The 21,798-nt window shown below is 36.1% G+C and overlaps 2 protein-coding genes across 6 annotated transcripts in view; both read right to left on the bottom strand.

Annotated features, from left to right (window-relative positions):
• The window catches only part of LOC120770227 (protein PFC0760c-like), a 52,840-nt gene that overhangs the window by 7,082 nt on the left and 23,960 nt on the right, over nt 1-21,798 (bottom strand). The window lies entirely within an intron of this gene.
• On the bottom strand, nt 905-20,804 carry LOC120770228 (VID27-like protein). Of its 5 annotated transcripts, none has more exons than XM_040097509.1 (6): nt 20,711-20,804; nt 13,669-14,123; nt 5,342-5,493; nt 5,134-5,216; nt 4,640-4,815; nt 905-1,455 (listed from the first exon to the last, which is right to left on the bottom strand). In XM_040097509.1, the coding sequence occupies exons 2-6, from the start codon at nt 13,879-13,881 to the stop codon at nt 1,150-1,152; spliced, it is 930 nt and encodes a 309-aa protein (XP_039953443.1). In that variant the 5' UTR covers nt 13,882-14,123; nt 20,711-20,804; the 3' UTR covers nt 905-1,149. The 5 variants fall into 5 exon arrangements, with proteins under 5 accessions (XP_039953443.1, XP_039953445.1, XP_039953444.1 ...); XM_040097511.1 differs by having other exon boundaries at nt 13,669-14,140; XM_040097510.1 differs by lacking the exon at nt 20,711-20,804 and adding an exon at nt 20,446-20,538.

A 21,798-nucleotide genomic window follows, 5' to 3' on the forward strand; every position in this document is an offset into this window, starting at 1 on the left:
TCATCTCATATGTCCCGCATTTGCCAGATCAAGATTAAAATGTCTCGGATCTCATACTTTTAGACATCCAGATGAAATAAGGGAAAGGAAATAAAGCATCTGAACAGATTTGTGATAGGTGCAAGGTGCTTTGTCAAGAGTTAATTTCCAATCACAAAAGTGTGTATCTGGTCTTACAAAGGCTATATTTAGCAGCCTAAATGTAATCTCCCTGCTATTTTGAGTGTTCAGTTAGGTTAGATAACTGACTTAAAGTAATCTTAGAACTGTCCAATTAATTACACTCGGCTGGTGCCAAACTAATTTTTTGTGCTTAGGAATTGTATGATACAATTTTTTCATACCAAGCTTCCAATATCGAAATTTTTGCCTTCAAAGTTTTAAATTGAACTTACTGAAAATTTTATTAATGAATATTATCCATACTTCTTCATATTCCAATGTAATATAAAAATATTCAATCTATAATATTGAAATAATTTTTTTTCGGAGATCCCACTTTGATCCCACATAACAACTGTCATATAAGTTAGACCGAAAGATGTTGTAGACCATTGAATTAGGAGGAAAATGTAGATTATATCCATCTTCTTTAATTTTTAGTAACTATATACTATACTAAAATAAATAATGATATTTCCCAATAAGCTTAATTTCGAAGAATGCAGAGATTGATTTTTTACTCATGCCTCAATTTACGCGAAAAATTTTGATTTGGTCCAATACCCAGAAAAAAGTCGATTTTCCAACACAGTGTTGTTAACTTAGATATAATTTGTAAATAATTCAAAAATGAAAATTCCATGCAAATTTATCAAACAAAGGTTAAAAAAATTCAAAAACTTCAAAAACCATATTTACAACTCACACACATTGGTTCAAAAACATTTCAACATATTCAAAATATAGTATAGTTTATGTTTATATTTCATTTCCTGTGCGCAAATCCTGTTCCCTCCATATTTTCATAAGCATTATATACATATATATACATACACATATACAACTTCAACATACTTCTTTGGTTGGTTATCAGCAAAAATGTATTTTAATTAATTATAATTTCATATTGTGATTTATGTAAAGCGGACAAAATTTCAAAACGCAATAATATTTATTCGCAGGCTTATCACCCCTAGCCAAGCTAATCTAATCCTCATCACTATCATATTCGTCTTTATCCTCGTCCGTATCCTCATCATCAGAGTCCTTTGCCGTTTTGCGACCACTCTTGCGACCCGTTTGACGTCCACCGCGTCGTTTGGTGTTCGACGCATTGGCATTGCGTCGACCCCTGGTCTCCTCACGCGGCTGCGTGGTGGGCTTCATCGAACGCGAGGCGGTGGGCAGCGCCAGCAGCATATCCTCAATGGTACGCTCTCTCAGCTCATGATTTTCGCCCACCTCGGCGAAGAAGCGGCGTATATTGCGTATGATGCGATGGTGTGGCAACTCCTACGATTGCACGGCGGCGGTGGCGAAGTACAAAGTCGATTCAAATGGCGGAAAGCGTTTGGCGTTTCACGGTGGTTTGGTTTCGTTGGGGCGTAACAAAGCATGGTTTAAAGCAGCGGCGGCGGCGGCAGCGTGGGTTGTGAATAGAGAATTTTGGTTTATTTTTTTTTTAATTGTTATTGTACAGTTATGGTTGTGACAGTCGTAAAGTGAAATATGCATTAGTAGGTGGCTGCTGTGGATGGCTTTGGAGTTTTGTGCGGAAGTGGATGCGTTTTAATGTCAAGGTACTTTACGGTGTTAACGGCATCTTAACGGACTGAGATGTTTATATGCTGGGTATTTTATTTTTAAGCATATCTTTTGCCAAGAATTATTTGGGTAGTAAACAAATTTTTCTTTGCTTTTAGTATATTTCTGGTTCAGAAATTTGATTTGTGTGAATGCCGGGTGTTTTTATATTGAAGTTTATGGTAATGTTAGGAAAGGCTTATCAAAACTATTTTGGCATAATCAGTTCCAAAAATTATTTAACTAAAATAATTATGTCCTACTCTAGTAATAATAATTTGATATTTATTTATTTTTAACGGAAATTAACCAGTTTATTTTCTCTGAAATGGATTGAATGGGATTAAATTTGAAATTTTTGATGGACTGTAATATTTACATCTTAAAAAGTTTTATCTATTAAATATTTTCTGGTTGTAATTTGAGGAGAAAATCGACATGTTCTAGGCTATTTCTTAAAACGTTTAAAAGGAATATTTCTTTTAGTTTTGTAAGTAGGCAGCAGATTGCTCTCAGATTGGAGAGTTCTTGATGACCAGCTCAGCTCTGGCCACTGGTACTAAACTCTTCTGTTGGATCTCAGGTTAGAAATCAGGGAATCTTGCAGACGCTTATTCAATAAGACTATCCGGGGGAGATTTAATGACGTTTTATATGAAACTGGATTATCAATATACAATTACGAGACAAGAAAGCTCAAGAGAACTTCATAGAAAATCTTCTGTGAGAAAGTAGAGGATAGTCAGGAGTCCGCTATGTTCAGGCGCATCCTCGCAAAGAACCCCATTCCCTCGTTGTCTTAAGGATGTCAATAAAAAGAAAAACTTTCCAGGAAATCCACTCCTCTCTTAGTGCTACAAGAGGATTGATTAGCATTTGCCGACTTTGAACGGAACGTGACTTTACTAGTTCAAATCATTCAAATCCTCGCGGCCGGCTGGCATCACCCCAGCGTAACTGCAACAGGATATTAAAGTGTCATGAAACTTGCTGATATATATCTACGCGAACTTCATAAGACTGGGGTTTACCAGGGCTTTGAGAAAGGTCAGAGTTACGTTGATACCAAAAAATGGTAAGATCTCTCTCGTCACGGTAAAGAATTTTAGGCTCACCAGGCTCTCCTCTTTCTTAATAAAAAGTTTGAAAGGTTGTAGAAGGATCGGCTGACACATAAGTGGAGTATTCCAAAAGATCCTTTATCGGGGAGGCAACATGCTTATTGTAAGAGTATGTCAGTAGACCTATACATACTATCGTGATTATGAAATTTGTAAGGGCTTTTCATTAAATAAATCTAAGCTCAAATCATTCAATTAAAGAAAAATTCTAAAATCTAGCCCAACTCTATCCGCTTTTAAAGTCAGTACATTTAGAACAGATCTAACCATGGATCCTTTCGCGCCGTAACGAACGGCAGAGACAACGACGCTTGAACCATGGTCTTGACAGTAACTAATTTCAAGAATATCGTCATGTCATGCTGTGAACTCATTTCATAAAACGTCCCTGCACATATGCGGTAAGGGTTTGATTAAAGGCAGATCATACTACAAGCGCCAACAGGGATTTTACTTAGACAACTTAGAACGTCATTTAGTTGTGATACCTAAAACTTTTATATATTGATTGTAAAGACCCGCATAATTTCACAAAGCGGTTAGAGCCTGTCACAAATGTTTGAGGCAGCATCTCTTCTGGTCCGCTAAAAGTATAGCAGCCGAGCCGTTTTAATCTTAGTCTAGCAAGAACCGGACAATGGAGGAAAAAATGGCTGCATGTTTCTACCTCACCTTCTTCGAAAAACTTTGACAGTTTGCGTTCGACAAGGTTTTTAGCTGTACCGCATGAATGCTTATTGGACGATGTATTAAGTACAAGAACTTCTGCGATTGTGGCAAGATAGTAGTAACAAGTAGTTCAGTAAGTCCCCTCTGTTTTACCCTGGGCCAAAAGGATGTCGCAGTCGCAGAGGGTCCGTATCGGTCTACGAATACTAAGCTCACGAGAGGTTCATAGTTTCAGTGCTAGACTGCAAGAGGAATGTATGTACAGGGAAAGCAAAGAAGCTCGTTATCATATCTCATTGGATTTGCAGTTTCCAGCGATTCCGCTAAGGACAGGTACCCAAACGAGTGTGATAGTGAAGTAAATAAATGCTTTCAGTGAAGAGGAAAGAGACGGAAGACGGCTGTAAATCGGTGCCACGAATCAAACCTTAAAATACATAAAATATCGTTGTCTCATATTTGTTTTAGTGCAAAGAATATTCACTAAAGAAATTTTTTTAAACACCCTAAGACCCAGAGATCTTCTTAACTCCAGTTTAGTGTCAACTTCTGTATACCAGCCGAAGAATTATACGAATTAAGAGCTTCATCACAATCATAAATAAATTTGTTAGCTTTTATCCTCTTAATAAATAATAGCCCTTTAAAAACTACGGAAGCTTTTCCAAATGATTTCGTACCTCTAATCTGAGGCTATTATCTCTACTAAATATCTCTCAAATTTTTTTCTTAAGAATCATTGTCCTTCTTAGTTGTTTCCTATCCTACATTGACTTCAATAGTCAAAAATACTACAAGGACATGACCTCTTCTTAGTGCGCTATGAAATAGAATCTACATTACGTATGTATGTAAATGCCTTTATCCCTTAGAGTTTACTATGTATCTGTGTATGACTGTATTCTGACAGAGTTACTACGCGTTTATCAAATTTTACTTCTGACGCAACTCGTCAATTATGTATGAATGTTTGGCACGCGGCCGTCAGCGTGTCAATTAGCGGTAGTAGTGATAGTAGTAGTGGTAGTAGTTGGGAAAAAGGAGTAAAGCGTGAAAGGATAAATTATCATATCGAATGTTACGATGTGCATTAAGCAAATCACCTTTTCCTCTTCATCCTCTGAGGATTCATCCTCACTCAATTCAATGATAACTTCATTGCCCTCTTCATCGACTTCGGTTTTGGTTTTCTTTTTCTTCGGTTTCGGTGGCTCGGGTGGATCGATCCACATGATGGGATGCCAAAAACGGGTGCCTAGCAATGGGGTTGGGGTGAACTCTACAGAAAATAAAAATAAACGAAATTGATAAACCAAGAAAACCGCGTTAGTAAGTGAGTACAAAGCGAAAAGCAAAACAAAAAAAAAACAAAAGCAACGACAAAAAAGGTTTAGAATATACATGCAAAGGTAAGAAGAAAGTGCGGAAACGCGGATTAAGTATGCGTTGGATACATGCGAATGCCAGCGTATAAACAACATGCCACTAAGTGAAGGAAATTGGGATTAAGTGCATGACACACAAAATTCGAAAGGCTGCATGCCACAACTGGCGGAAGATTGCCAGTTTGCAAAAAATGCAGTCGTTTCACACTCACCCTTCGGCGGTGGTGCCGGTTTTGGCACACGCAGCACAATAGACTTTTCCTCGCCCAACTCGAAATCCGGATCTTCCTCCATGCTGCAAAGTACAGAAGACATAATATTTCGTTTTTACTCGCACAGGAAATGATATACGGAAACTATAACGCAACTGCAAAGCACAAAACAGGCTACAACAACAACAGTTTTAAAAAAGCTACTCACTTCTTCACAAGGAAATGGATTTTCTTGCCGCAAGCTGCAATTTTCTCATGCGCTTGAGTAAGTGTAAGCTCAGTAGCGTCTTCTTCGTTAATTTCTAGTATAATATCACCCAAACGGATGCCACCTTTGTCCGCTAAACCGTCTGGCGTCACCTAAAAATATACAGACACAACAACTTTTATCAGTTTTTAGCAAGTTATGGCGGAGAAAGACGCACAAAACTACAGTGAAATTGTTTTCGACAATAACTTTTGGTACTTTTCTATATGTCTTTCCGTTACGATTTGTCTTATGCAAGTGGCAAAAGGATGGTATTTATATTTTGTCCACCAGCTCCCGGCGAATACGCACGAACAAGTAATGCTTTCAATGAAACGTTCAACACAGCAATGAGCACACACAATTTTTAAATGCAATATTGAGCTCAAAAATTTTCCTTAAGCAAAATTAAAAAGTACATGCATGTACATACATATATATGCTCATATGTATGTATAATATATATTTACAAAAAAAAATCAACACAGTGCTCATATATACTTTAAGTAAAATATAGTATGTTCTTTTGTGTGCCTCCTTCAGTTGTTCTGGCGCTTATTGCGCAGCTCGTGCGTCGCGCTGACGTACGCTGAACAACATGCATAAATATTCGTATGAGTACAAGTACATACATATGTATCCATATTAATACAACCTACTTTCCACCGCACCATGCCCACAACGCCCTTTTGCTTTCCAATTGACGGCTGTCGTGTGCTTCAAATTTGCCAAAACTATGTACACAAATAAATAAACAGTAATTTGGCCGTAATAGCGGGACTCTGGTTGGACGACTAATATTTTTTTTTGGCAAGCAGCGATCGGCGCAGACAAATATGAATATTTAAAATTTATTTATATTGGCAGTTATACACAAATGGATTGATTTTTGAAATCGTAGGTCCAAATATCTCTTAAGAATTCTGTAGACAATGCAGTTTAATAATTCAGTATGTTCGATAAGGTTCATATCACGTTTCACATTAGTTCAACACTTGGGAATCACTCGGATGCGAGGCCGTAAATGCCGTTATCATCAAAAATAGCAGCCTTATAATATGACCTTGGCCGTCCTTTTTTCACGAAATTTGATAATATTCACGCAGCCGATATCTGTTTCCAACAAGATTGCCGCCGCCTCATGTTTCATGTCTGAACAGGGACATATTGCATGCAAATTTTGGCGATTCGGTAATTTCGAGAAATGGTCTAGTCAGATGGCCGTCAATAGCATGCGATTTAACGCCTCTATACTATTTTCTCTACGGTTATGTCAAATCGAAGGTTTACGCCAATTAACCAGGAACGCTGGAGAAGCGTGTAGGCAACATTCAGCGCACTAAAGCCGAAGTTCTAGTCGAAATGCTGTATTGGGTCATCAAAAGTTGTCGTAAATGATTGGAGGTAGCCAGCGTTTTGTTCAAATCATAAATGGCATAAGATCATAATTAGCCATTTTGCCGAAATTTGACTGGTTTATGTGACTTTAACAAAACGTCATTCCTGTTGATAGACCCTTTATTATACAATTTATATCGGGTGATTTTTTAAGAGCTTGATAACTTTTTTAAAAAAAAAAACGCATAAAATTTGCAAAATCTCATCGGTTCTTTATTTGAAACGTTAGATTGGTTCATGACATTTACTTTTTGAAGATAATTTCATTTAAATGTTGACCGCGGCTGCGTCTTAGGTGGTCCATTCGGAAAGTCCAATTTTGGGCAACTTTTTCGAGCATTTCGGCCGGAATAGCCCGAATTTCTTCGGAAATGTTGTCTTCCAAAGCTGGAATAGTTGCTGGCTTATTTCTGTAGACTTTAGACTTGACGTAGGACCCACAAAAATAGTCCAAAGGCGTTAAATCGCATGATCTTGGTGGCCAACTTACGGGTCCATTTCTTGAGATGAATTGTTCTCCGAAGTTTTCCCTCAAAATGGCCATAGAATCGCGAGCTGTGTGGCATGTAGCGCCATCTTGTTGAAACCACATGAGTTAACATTTAAATGAAATTATCTTCAAAAAGTAAATGTCATGAACCAATCTAACGTTTCAAATAAAGAACCGATGAGATTTTGCAAATTTTATGCGTTTTTTTTTAAAAAAAAGTTATCAAGCTCTTAAAAAATCACCCGATATATTGTAATCTCATTTCCTCCCCCCTCTTCTTCATTAGCACATAAGTGCAAACGTACGAGACTATTTCTCATGTAATAAAAGCTTTCACACCTGTTCAAGCGAACACCTGTTATGAATTGAATTTTGCGGCAGCCGAGCCCACTCTTCTCATCAAGCTATACATAATTGCCAAAATTACTCAAATAATGCTTTTCAATTGTTTTCATACTTGTATGTCAAGTATGTATGTTTAACGGGTGATCCAAGTAGAGGTATTTCAATAATCTTTTTTTGACAGATCAAGCGTGAGTCGTGTCAAACTGTCATGTTATTTTTGTTCAGTATTGTGTGGTATTTCATCACAGAAACTTTAAAGAATGTGTTTCACGCGCTTCGCTCAACTTATGGTCAACATAATCGGCCTACTGAGCGTAGTATTTACCACATTATCACCCAGTATGAAACCCAGCTTTCTTTATCTGATAATATTCGACCGAATAGACCACGTCCAGAACGTAATGAAGAAAATATAGCAGCCGTTTTTACTTCAAATATTATGCCGGTGAGAACGTATCAATCAATGCCTGAGTAGTAGAAAATTAAAGTGGAGCATTCATATATTCAAATCACAAATGTTCGATTTATGAACGATTTGCTAAAAGGTAGCCAGTAGACTTAATTATGGCATTGTTCAAACATTATTTATTAGTTTATCTAAAAAGCAAACAAACATTCAATAAAAAAGAGAAAAATAAATAAGAAAATAAAATGTACGACTAACTTGATATCAATTGTTAAACGTTCAACAGGACGTATACGTTATTCTCGTTTAGTTTGTGCTTTAATTAACCGTTTATTTAGCACATTATGCCAACGAACGCTCGAAGCAAAATAAAAACTCTTATTGTGTAATACTAAATACATTAAAAATTTAATAAAAATTATTTCCTTTTTTACGCTACCATTCTATATATGTAGTATCTCCATACATTGCGCCTAACGGGATAACACAGAAAAAAGCCTGATAACTTTTTGCTGCCTCATTATTGCAAATCTCTGACTAATTACCTGTTTTGCAAACTTTTGCAGTAAAAAAAATGGTTGTGTTTGCCTCGACACTTTTATGCTCATTTATCTCATTTCATTCCATAATGAATGACTTAGGGCAAGTGGTTGGCCAACTCTCTAACAAGCTTATAAAAATATAAATACAGAAAACATAAATTATGTTATACGAGTATATACATAGTACATTCATAATTCTTACATATGTGTGTGATGTAGCCAATACCCTTTAGAGAAATATCTATATAAATAAAAGTTTTTCGAAACTCGGTTGAGGTTGACAATTCTCATAAAAATGCTCTTTGGTGGTAAAATACGTTTTACAATAAAATTTCTAAAAAGGAGTATGCATTATATTTACGGAGCACTTTCAATACTTATGTGCTGAGATATAATCCGACATGAAATCATCAATCTTTTGTGATTACTCGTATTGGCATTCCTTGGCCGATTCATATCATCTTGGTTATGTGAGTCTAAAAGTTAAGCCATTCCAGGGTTTAAAAACAAATTAAAAATCTTTTTTGGCTTAAAACATACTTTTATAACAAACAAAAATTATTCAAAGAAGATTTTCCTGTAGTCAGTTCAGTCAGTCAGCTTTAGCGTAAAATTTTTAAAGCAATTTTCGAAAAATAGCATTTCTTACATTGAGCGACGATGGTGCTCCAATACAGTTGTGTGAACATGTTTTCCAATCCAGTCAATTTCCGGAATAGCTTTCAATGCGCGAAGCGAACCACGTTTAATGTCTTCAATTCAATCAATTCAATCCACGGAGCTAAATCAGTCGAATACAGTGGTTGCGGCATTATATTGGTTTAAAATTTCACGAAAAGCTCACGAAGAATAGGTGCATTATCGTGGTGCAAAAACCAAGACCCCGCAGTTCCAGCCTTTTTTATGAATAGCTTCGCGCGAACGACGCATAACACTCCAATAGTGTTCTTAATTGACAGTTTGGCTGGTCGGAAACAATTCGGAGTGCACCAGACCTCGAAGGAAACTATCAACATAACCTTGAATTTTAACCTGCTTTGATGTGGTTTGTTCGACTTCGGCTCACGTTTGCCACAATATTCGGCCGATTGATCGTCTGTTTCTGCTTGGTAAGCATAGATCCAAAACACATCGCCATCCTAGTAGTTGTTTCACAAACAGTTACCACAATGCTGTTTTTCGAGAAAATTTAATGATATATGATAATTTAATGAGTATATATATAAATGATCAGTATGTTGAGCTGAGTCGATTTAGCCATATCCCTCTGTCCGTCTGTCTGTATATATACGAACTAGTCCCTCAGTTTTTAAGATATCGTTTTAAAGTTTTGCAAATGTCATTTTCTCTTCAAGAAGCTGCTCATTTGTCGAAACTGCCGGTATGGGACCACTATAACATACAGCTGCCATATAAACTGAACGATTGGAATCAAGCTCTTGTAGGGAAAACTTTTGCATTTGACAAGATACATATATTCACGAAATTTGGTATGAGTTATTGTTCATAGAAGTAATATAATCTCCAAAAAATTTGTTCAAATCGGATTACTATTGCATATAGCTTCCATACAAACTGAACACATAGTTACTAAAATAAATGCACCTATGAAGGGTATATTAGCTTCGGTGCAGCCTTAGTTAATGTTTTTTCATGTTTTATTGACGTGTTGATCAGTTGATGTCGATGACCGTCCTGGACGTGGTGCGTCGTCAACGCATTTTCGACAATTTTTGAATAATTTATACCAATCAAAAACATTTCTGATTCCGCATACAAAATTTAATGGAAATTCTTTGTTGAATAATTTCACTCATCGTAAAACTCGCCGAATACACTTTATGTACTTCAGAAAGATAAGCTTATACTAAACACTAATAATTATTAATTAATTAATTATTATATATTATAATATTTCAGTAGAAAAGCTTTTGGTTAGAACTTTTTATAGCTTCTATAGCATTCAAAATTTAATGATCAACCTTATAAACTCGCATAAAGCAGAGATGTAAAATTTCCTACAGGGTATTATTTAACGACGCACGTAAATATAATAAATTGTTCCGCATGTACATACATATATTGGGTATATATGTATTTCAAATGATGCATCTGGCGCGAGACTTTAGCGAATTGGGAGCAGCGTAATCTATGCCGCTATTTATTATTGGCGTAAATTTGTTGTTCTGAAAAGAATATTGTCTGGTGCATTAAATTTTGGAAGCGTTTTGGGGTAAATTTAAGTATAGAAAATAATTAAACTCGAGATACATATATGCGCATTTGGCATAGATACTAATTACTTTTATTTATTTTTTTTTTAAGAAAGAGCAAAGCCAATAAGTGAAGGAAATGAGGTAAATTTTGTGATTTTGAATAATTACAGAAGAACTTGTACTTTTACTTTTCCATATACATATTTCACATATTTTTAAATTTATGAAAGCATTTTTTATGTTAAATCATACTTAATTATACATTTACAAACATATTAGAACTTTGAACTATGCTTTAAACTATTCTAAACCTCTGAAAATTTTTTGTATCACAGTTATGGTCTTATGCCCATATTATTTTTTTTAATAAGTATTCGATGTGTAACTAAACTCCCGCTGTTTGTCAATAGATGGCTCTAGTAGTTAGTAAGTGGTGACCGAGTTTATAAATCCAAAACTCGATAAACTTAACCCAAACGCTTGGAAGGAAGTGTATTTCCACATTAGCAACTTTGTATATGTGTCGTACTTGTATACTGTCGTGCGATTTCTTGGCATCGTCATTTATGTGAAATGTTGATGTTTTTCTTTCAGTCGCTTCAAAGACGGCGATTTCGATATAAAAGGCCGTCCGCCTGAAGGAAGGCCAACACCTTCTAAAACGCGTCAAAGGCAAGGACAGCTTTTTTCAGCATAGAGTGTCACCCGCCAAGCCATTTTAAAACGACTATATGCGCTGGGAATGATTCAAAAACAAGGAAGTTGGGCTCAATACCAGAAGAGGTACGCAAACGTGATTCTATCTGATGTCTATATAACAATATTCCCTGTTCAAATACACCCGCCATATTCCCCAGATATTGCACCGTCCGATTATTATTTTTACCCTTCGATGGCACATGGTCTGGCTCAGGGGCAGTTCCACTGACAAGATGACATAGAAAAATGGGTTGATTCTTGGATAGCATCACAAAATGAACAGTTTTACCGCATTCGAGCTTAGTCAGAAAGATGGGATATCGTTTTACTTAGTTCAATAATACTGGGTTTGCCCATTTTCAATATTTTATTTAAAAATTTTTTTTATTGTATTCAGTATGTATGTACGCAAGAACAACCTTTACAAAATATTCAATATTATTATCAAAATAATTGTTCTCCAATTGCAACTTTTCGTGCGCCTTTGCCATTTCATGGTCGTAATAATCGTCCACCTATGCTGCCTATTCGTGGAATTATTGAAAATTTCGAGCTAACATTTTCTTTACATAATGTTTGAGTGCCAATAAGACAAAGACCCAGTTGGCAAAAGGCAAGTGTTGCTGATGACCCCAATTTGTCTATTCCAAGACGTTCTCAAGAACTGGGACTGTCTGAAATCACTCCTTGGCGGTTTTTGTGAAAGGATTTGAGCTTACGTCTGAATATAAAATTGTTCTCACTCAAGAATTAAAGTCATTAGACCACCGTAAACGTCGTAAATTTGCTTTGAAACCACTTGAAAACGATAATGATTTTTTAAGAAAACCTTCTTTTGTGATGAGGGTCACTTTCATTTAAATAATGCAGTAAATAAATAAAATTGTCGATTCTGGTGCGAAGAAAATCTACAAATTATTCATGAACAACCATTGCATTTGATGAGACTTTTGGTCTATGGAATCTTCAGTCCGTACTTTTTCGAAATGAAGTTGGTGATACTGTTACTGCCAATGGAGAGCGGTACAGATCTATGATAACCAAATTGTAACCAAAATCTGGTTCTAACAAGGCGTGGCTATGTGTCACACATCTCGAACTACAACCAAGTTAATGCGAGAAAAGTTTGGAGAATCGATTATTTCAAAAGATTTTGATGTTGAATTGCCTCCTAGAAATTGTGGTTTACCAGCATTAGACTACTTCTTGTTGGGTTATTTGAACTTATTGAACTTTGGCAATAAACCAGACTCTCTTCAAGTTTTAGAAATAAAATTTGAAAGTGCTATTCATCAAATATGGCTTAATTTAGTGGAAAAAGTACTCGAAAATTGGGCTCATCGAATTCGTTCCTGCAAAAAAAACGATTTTATATTCAGAACTTAATTGTTGAAATTGAGTAAAAACCATTTAAATTTTCTTAGCCAACAAAGTGTTTTGTTTTTGTAAAGAAATCATATCACTCCTAGTGAAAAACCCTGTAGTTTGTGTGGCTAACTGACCGAAATCAATTTCCAGTATGGAAAATTTTTTTATTTGACACAGTATCTTCATAATACAATCTTCTAACACATTGTTCAGATCAGATCTCCATAGATCAAAATCAAGATAAAACTCTTTTTATACCCTTGGATGTTTAAAAAAAATACACTTTTGAAGCATATCCAGGCGAGGTTAAGTAATGAGATCGATCCAAACAGGGATCTCGCAGGTCCCTTGTGATGTCTAAAACCCCTATATAATTGATCAAGACGGACGGCGAAACTCAGTTTGGTTATGTTTTCTGGCTTGACGCAGGCAAAACTGCCAAGATGCTTCAACCTCATTCTTACAAAGGTTGGATAACTTGTGATCTAAGTTTTCAAGAATGCAGTTGAAGGAAGTTCGTAATTAAAAATATTTTACAACCTCACTTTGTAGCTTTTGATTATTCATGTTATATTTTTACTTATTTGTCTTTAATAAAAAGTATCTTTCTACGATAAACGCCTTTCTTTACTTAAAAATACGTGCGACAACTCACATCCACTTGTTTAAGAATAAAGCAAATAAACATTTAACATGCACGCACGCTTTCATCCACCTCTCCCCCTCAATTCTCATTCAAACACACGTAAAACCACAACTACAAGTATAATTTATGAATGCACATAAATGAATAAACAGCAGCAAAAAATACATGCGTCGCTCACCTGAAATACGGTCAACGGCATGTGAAACTCAGCGCCGCCTGTGATTAGGAAACCCCACTTGGGATCATCTTTGGCCGCATAGGCGTCCGAGTCGACATCAAAGGCGGGAAATCCGTCCGTATCGCCGATGCCACATGATAGTTTTATGATGGGCGCCTTCTTAGGCGGTTCCGGTGTGTACACAAAGGGGAAAGTTGACGTGGCTTCCGGCATTGTTGGGGTTGTGCCTTTTAGATGTGATTTTTATTCAAATAAATATGTAGAATTTTTTACTAGTCTCTATTTTGGCTTTCCCCTCAAGTTTTGCTCGCAACTTTATTTTTATTAAAACCGGGTATTTATATTGAGCACTTTATTTTACACCTCTTTTTGCCGTTTGTTTATTTTATTTCTTATTTGTCGTCTATTTCCACGCCTTCACATTATTTTCGCACTTTACGCATTTATTTTTATCACTACTCATTTGAGCGCTCTCAGCGAGATAAATAAATAAATAAATACATACATGCATATACTATATACACAAACATTTTATATAGTTTTTTTCATTCACATTTTATTTAGTTTTCACACACACTTCTGGTTTTATTTATTGCCGGCAAATCATTTCAAAGCAAATGTGAGCGTTGCGATAAGCTCCCATACAACGAACATGAATAAAACATATACTCGAAAGAGGAGCAGATAAGAGATAAATGGGTATATCTTGTCGCAAAACGATTGATTTACCGTAAATGCGAGTATGTGTGATTTTGTATGTAAAGAGCGTCAACTTGAAAAGCTTTTCTCTCGATCAGCATAAAATAATAGATTCCACAAAAGCATACACTACACAAAACCGAGTAAAATCAAATACAATGCGAAATTGAGAGAATGCAAAATTTGAGCAATAGAACGCACATGTTTAGTTTTAAATATACCTATAGTGTTGCCACACTCAACGCGTTACTGCCAAAAGTGGTGCATTCGTTGAAAGATACTATTATGTAAATTTCATAACATAGCATTTTTGAAATGCGGTATTATACAACTTAATAAAAATTATTCAGCCTTGTTACGAAAATTCACGTCTTGTAAAGAATGTTTCTTCTGATCGCTTATTGTTCACATAAGCGGCCCACTGAGCGTACTATTCACGGGCTCTCGAAAATTTGAGCTGACGTTTTTGAGCCAAAAATTGTTCTGGCTCAATGGGTATGTAAATAGATCGAAGAGCAACCTGATAAGAGATTCAAGTTCTGCCATTTCATCTAGAAAAAACAAAAGTTTGATATAGTTTTGTAGGCCGGTGGAATTATCGCTCCATATTTCATCAAAAATGATACGTGTGAGAACCATAACCATCAATGACCATGATACGGTTATTTATTTGATGCCTGAAATTGAAGCTCGTGATCTCGACGACATTTGATTTCAACAAGACGGTGCCACTTCCCACACATCGCATCAATCAATTTATTTATTTAGAGAACAATTCGGTTAGCCACCACGATCGTGTGATATCACACCGTTAGACATTTTCCTGTGGGGATATAAAATTTAACCTCTATGTAGGCAATCTTGCTTCGGTTCAGACCTTGGAGCAAGACAAAACCCGAGTCATTCGAAAATCACCAGTCAAAATGCTTCTTTTTTTAAGTAAGGAACCTCGAAATGGATCACTCTTTAAAAAAGTTCTTAAAACTTGTGATATCGTATGAGAACACTCTCAACCTCTCTTCCGCTTATGCTGGTCATTTGCAGTTGATAACTATATATCGGGTGATTTTTTAAGAGCTTGATAACTTTTTTTAAAAAAAAACGCATAAAATTTGCAAAATCTCATCGGTTCTTTATTTGAAACGTTAGATTGGTTCATGACATTTACTTTTTGAAGATAATTTCATTTAAATGTTGACCGCGGCTGCGTCTTAGGTGGTCCATTCGGAAAGTCCAATTTTGGGCAACTTTTTCGAGCATTTCGGCAGGAATAGCCCGAATTTCTTCGGAAATGTTGTCTTCCAAAGCTGGAATAGTTGCTGGCTTATTTCTGTAGACTTTAGACTTGACGTAGCCCCACAAAAAATAGTCTAAAGGCGTTAAATCGCATGATCTTGGTGGCCAACTGCCCATGCATCCCGAAAAATGCACTGTTTGGTGTGGTTTGTACGCTGGTGGAATCATTGGACCGTATTTTTCAAAGATGCTGTTGGACGCAACGTTACGGTGAATGGCGATCGCTATCGTTCGATGCTAACAAACTTTTTGTTGCCAAAATGGAAGAACTGAACTTGGTTGACATGTGGTTTCAACAAGATGGCGCTACATGCCACACAGCTCGCGATTCTATGGCCATTTTGAGGAAAACTTCGGAGAACAATTCATCTCTAAAAAAGTTCTTAAAACTTGTGATATCGTATGAGAACACTCTCAACCTCTCTTCCGCTTATGCTGGTCATTTGCAGTTGATAACTATATACATACATACACACTACTACGTGCTTATGTATTGTATTCCTACCACAGAAACAGTTCAGAGATTTATGACTTCCGCTTCGTTCTCTCATTACTACACACGCAATGCTATAACCAAATAACACTAAAGATAAATACGAAAGAAATCACCCCGATACATACATACACACATACTACGTGCTTATGTATTGTATTCCTACCACAGAAACAGTTCAGAGATTTATGACTTCCGCTTCGTTCTCTCATTACTACACACGCAATGCTATAACCAAATAACACTAAAGATAAATACGAAAGAAATCGGGCAAATGATAATTGGGTTGGCTGCCTTTCAAGAGTGGATATTGCCCTAAAAACCGTTCTAATAACAGGTCAATTGAAAAACCTACGGCCTACCAAAGTGATACATTGATTTTTGTAGCGCGGTTTGTCCTTTGCTACAATATACTTGTAGGTCTCAGTTTCTGCGATCACTTCTTCATTCGACGAAAATTTTTTCCCAGCGGGCATTTTGTGGCCAGATATGGAGAATACCGGGAAATGCAAAGCAATTCGAGGCCTTCTAGCTTGAATAAAATAAATAATAAAATAAAAAATAAATTTTGTACATTACAGTTTGTAGCGTGCTCCTTGGATAGCAGAAATTTTTAACATTCCTTCATTGTACAAAACCGAAATGTGTGGATTTATTGTATTGGAAACACAAATACTAGTGTACTACGTACTGAAAGTAAAGTGAGACAAAGCGTTGGGCTTATAGGTGTAAAGAAATTTTTTGTTTTCTGCGTAATAAAGTAGGCCTCATTAAAAATGTACTTATAAGCGTACATATGTGTAAATCTAAGATGTCAGCAACTTTATTAATATTAAGCCATATTTTCGCGAGCTTCAAAAATTTATGCATGTCAGAGTGACCCGTGCTAAAGTATCTAAATTGATGTGATCAGATATTGTATTCCTAACAAGATCAAGTATGTATGTATGATGTCTTGTGATTCACTTAGCGCTGTTTAGACATTTTTGCAAACAAAACGAAGGGTGTCTCGAAAGCAGGAAACATCCTCAATGGGTTTCAATTCTGTGAAAAAACTTAATAGCAGCAGAAAATGACTTGAAAAAATTATTCACATGAAAACCCAGAAATTTCAAGGAACAATTCTCCAGTTATCATTGAATACTTTCACTATACTAAGATCCCAAATAAGTTATAACCGTTTAAACCTTAAACAGGTTCGGCATGTAGTCTGCAATGGAAACGTCGGAGATCCTCTAAAGTATATATGTATCTATATATGTATATATCTAAGTGATCACTTTGACGAGCTGGGTGATTTATAACCCAAAGATTACCCTCCCCCCGGCCAACCGACGATAGTGGCGCTTCCGCATACTTGCGGAATCAGCCGAGTCATGAAAGGCAAGATAGTTTTTAAGCGTGGAGATCTAATACTACTAAATAAGTTATAAGCAATTGTTACGATTTTATTTAAAAAGGGAAAGAAGTATGGTCTTTTTAATTTCCAAACGAGACTCAAATAAATCAAATATGCAGGAATGCGAATTAAAATTATGACATATACGAACGTTATGTTCAAAATTTGATATAAAAGATTTTAATAGGAAGGGTCTAAACTGACTTGGAAAGCGAACTGGGATATTAAATTTAACTTCAGAAAGAAAAAAAAGCTTCTAACTGTTCCATTTGAAATTTTTATTAAAAATATAACAACAAGCATTACCCTACGACCCGAAAGTCTGGGTAGATTTATAAGCTTCAGACGACTAGTGTATGGAGGAAGGCTTAATATAGAATCCCAAAGGAAGTGCCCTAAGGCGAAATGTAAAATTTCTATTTGAACCGATTCTAACTTATCAAAATAGATTTTGTAACTAGGATTTCTTACAACAAAGCCATATTCAAATACAGGTCTCACCAAAGTTGTAAAAAGTATTTTAGTAACATACGGATCTTTAAATTCTTTAGACCAACGTTTAACAAAAGTGAGAATAACTTTTGCTTCCAAGACTATGTTATCAATATGAGAAATAAAGTTACGCTTAGAATCCATATTAATTCCCAAATGAACAAAACTAAAAACTTTTTTAATTTTTATATTTTATTACATAAGAAGAAGAGAACCCAGATCTTCAAGAAAATCACATTGCTTTACATTTTTTGAGATTCAGTGTGAAATTGCAATCACACCTTTCATCAGTTGAGGTACATACATATATCCCTAAAAAAAGCTTTACGTCGTCGGCATATAATAAAATATTTGAGAATTACCGAAGAAGTATTGTTAATAAATAACAAGAACAGAATCGGACCAAGATGACTACCTTGCGGAACACCTGAAGAGACATCAATTGAATCTAATAGAGTATCACTCGTTGTGTTCTATTAGAAAGATAAGAAGATGCCAATTGAAGAAATCTTGCTCGAAAGCCCAGAAGATCAAGTTTATGTACGAGTTTCGAGAGATTTTATTTATTGAAAGTTTTGCTAAAGTCAGTGTATATAACATGCTTTCATTCCATAAATTCCAATGATGCATGGTTTACATATTCATGTAAATTTGTTAGAAATCGAACATCAAAACAGTTATATGGACTGCAATAATAGCTTTCAAAGGTTTAGGTTTAGCTTATAGTTTTGCAATACCATTATAGTTTTCAATGTATAACCTTAACCCTTTATGCAAAGGGATTGTAAATTATTGTTTCCATATTGAAGGAAATATACCTTCTTTAAGAGAGGAATTAAGAATCCTTGTCAAAGGCAAAAAGATGTGCTTTGTGATACTATTTTTAAGGAAATATGAGAGTATCTAACTGGGCATTATACAGACAAAGAGACGGAGAAGGTCGGTATATAAATTAGTTTCTTAGTTTTTGATATAACGTTCTGAATTTTGCACATGCTTTTTTTCAGTTTAAGGAGATATGTTTCCGAAATTTGACATGGATTCTGGTCTAAGGCAACAGTAGAATCTCCGAAAAAATGATTGTGATGCTATTGCACATAGCTGCCATGCAAATTAACGTATCTTTTATTTGTGAATGGTATTATTGACCATAATGAAGTTCGAATAACATTTACCCGCCTGAAGAGCAACATAGCGTTGGTGACGATGGGGTAGAATATGGTCGGATGAAAGCATGACCGACGATTAGTATTTAAGAGTGCTCTGCAATGTACAAAAAGTGACGCCCCACTATCTGCGTCAACTACCGTGAGATAAGCGCCCTTAACATCGCAAATAAAGTACTATTGAGTATCTTGGAAAAGACGGAATTATTCAATCTACTCTTGACGAAAATAATTCGAGGTGCAAAGCTAAATAGAGAAGGTACAACATTTTATAAGAGTGTACAGGTGCTACTTCGGACTGAGTAGGCAATTGAGAAGTAAAGTTCTCTCTCTTGACGAACAAAAATTAAACTTTACAAGTCACTCATCATTTCTGTCTTACTATATGATACATAGGTATAGATGATGACAACAGCTGATGAGTCGGAACTACGGGTTTTCGACAGAAAGGTTCTGCAGAAGATTTATGGTCCATTGCGGCGAATACAGCAGTCGATGGAACGGTGAGCTATAAGAGATATACGACGACCTTGAGATAGAGGAAGACATTTACTCCGTTAGAAAAACCAGGTGGGGAAGGACTTGACTACACTTGGAATCTCCAATTGGTGCCAAACAGCGAAAAGAAAGAACGACTGGCGCGCTGTTGTAACCTCAGCGCGCGTAAGCGGTGTCTACGGCAATAAAGAAGACATTTATAGTTGATGCAGTTGAATCTAATGTTTTTTCTTGTTTTTTAATTATTCCAGTAACTCGTCATCACCTAAATAACAAAAAAATAGTGATGATCCACCCTGTACATATCTTTGTTTTTTTTTTTTGTTTCAAATTTAGTTCCACTATCAAATTCATCAATATCTGCATATACATATGTATGTATGTACCCCTATAGATGGATTTATGTATTCGCCCCCATTCGCTTTGTCAACACACACTGGCGTCAGTGCCACAAATTTGTGGTACTCAACACTTTTAGCATTACTAAAAACCGTTTAAATGCCAAGTAAATATTTATTTATATATGCAATGTATGTATGTATGTATATATGCGTTGCAGTTGCAACTTGCCAACAAATTGCTCGCTACTTGGACATGCAACCGTGTGTATGACTCGTAGATTTTGAACGAATATGAGTGTGCTCAATTTTTCATGCAAACGAGCAGCAGAACACACTTCATATGAGGACACGAATTTTGAGTGATTTTCACTTGCAACCGGCTTCTAGGCATACATTTACATATTTATTGTTGTCGTGTTAATTTAGTTTATTTATGCGCCTTCATTTTGAATTATACACTGTTTCTTTTAAGGAGCTTGTGTGTTATATAATTAATTACGCTTGTGTTGCACAATATATTTTATGCAGTGCGAATTTAAGCCGATTGCTTATCAATGATTTATAACAAGTTATCTTGATTTTTTCATTTCTTTCCGCCTTCGGACACACAATACACAGAACCGACACACTCTGGCTGCTGCCGCAATAATAATATTACATTTTTCCACTAATTTGCTTGACAAATGCGACAACATTTATTGCTGATTTTATTTCTGTACTTCGCTGCTGCCACTTCACCGCCACACGCGACTGCAATTCGCCAACTGAAAATGGCTCACTTCAGCAATTTGTAGCAGCTCCACCATATGCTGCGCTGCGCTGTTGCCGCAATAGATAAATAGAAGAGCAGCACATCAGTCAATTTGTTGTTCTTAATCACATACATATACACACACAGACATACATACAAACAAATGCTCGCTTAAATAGCTTTTTGGCTATTTTATTTATGCTGTTACTTCATCGGCTCCAATAGCAATGTGTATGTGTGTTTGTGCGCGCGTCTGTGTTGCCAAATAGCTTTGCGCCACTTTCGACGCCTTCATCATCTTCTACGTGTGCACCGTTAACGCGGCGACTAATTCCTGCGTGCGCTCATAAAAAACCAAAACATAAAAACATACGCACATGCAATATATTATGTATGTATGTATGTATGTATATACATCTAAAAAGGGTGTTTCTTCAGAAATGTGGTCTTCAAAAGAAAAAAAAACACATCTAATTCTATGTTATGACCAAAAACGCTTTATTATAGAGATAAGGGTTTGATGTTGTTTAAAAATAACTTCAGTCAAGTGACTGCCGCGGCTTGTTCGAATAAATTCTAGCCCAGAGACCCAATTTTCGACCACTTTTTACAGCAATTGGAGCCGTATGTCAGCAATAACGAGCCGCATATTCTCTCTCAAGACGTCAATCGTCTCAGGCTTATTATAACCCCGCAAAAAATAGTTCAACTTTGTTGAATAGTTCGAATAAACCAGCGTATCGCTATACTTAGCGATAGTCAAGCGGCAGTAAAGACGATCTCAGCGTATGAGATCAAATCGCTTTTAGTGGAGGAATATATAAAAGGCTATCAAATGAGTTGCTCCACACGGAGGAAAGAGTGGGAAGAAAACAGCATTGGCCACAGGCAGCAGGAATGCGCCATGCCAAGCTTCTCCTGAGAGGGTACAACCCTGTAAGGTTTAAGGAAATAATCAAGTTCCCACTAGAAAAATGCCGCCTCCTTGTCGCGCC

Source organism: Bactrocera tryoni, chromosome 3, assembly GCF_016617805.1.
Source record: "Bactrocera tryoni isolate S06 chromosome 3, CSIRO_BtryS06_freeze2, whole genome shotgun sequence".
Taxonomy (NCBI): domain Eukaryota; kingdom Metazoa; phylum Arthropoda; class Insecta; order Diptera; family Tephritidae; genus Bactrocera; species Bactrocera tryoni.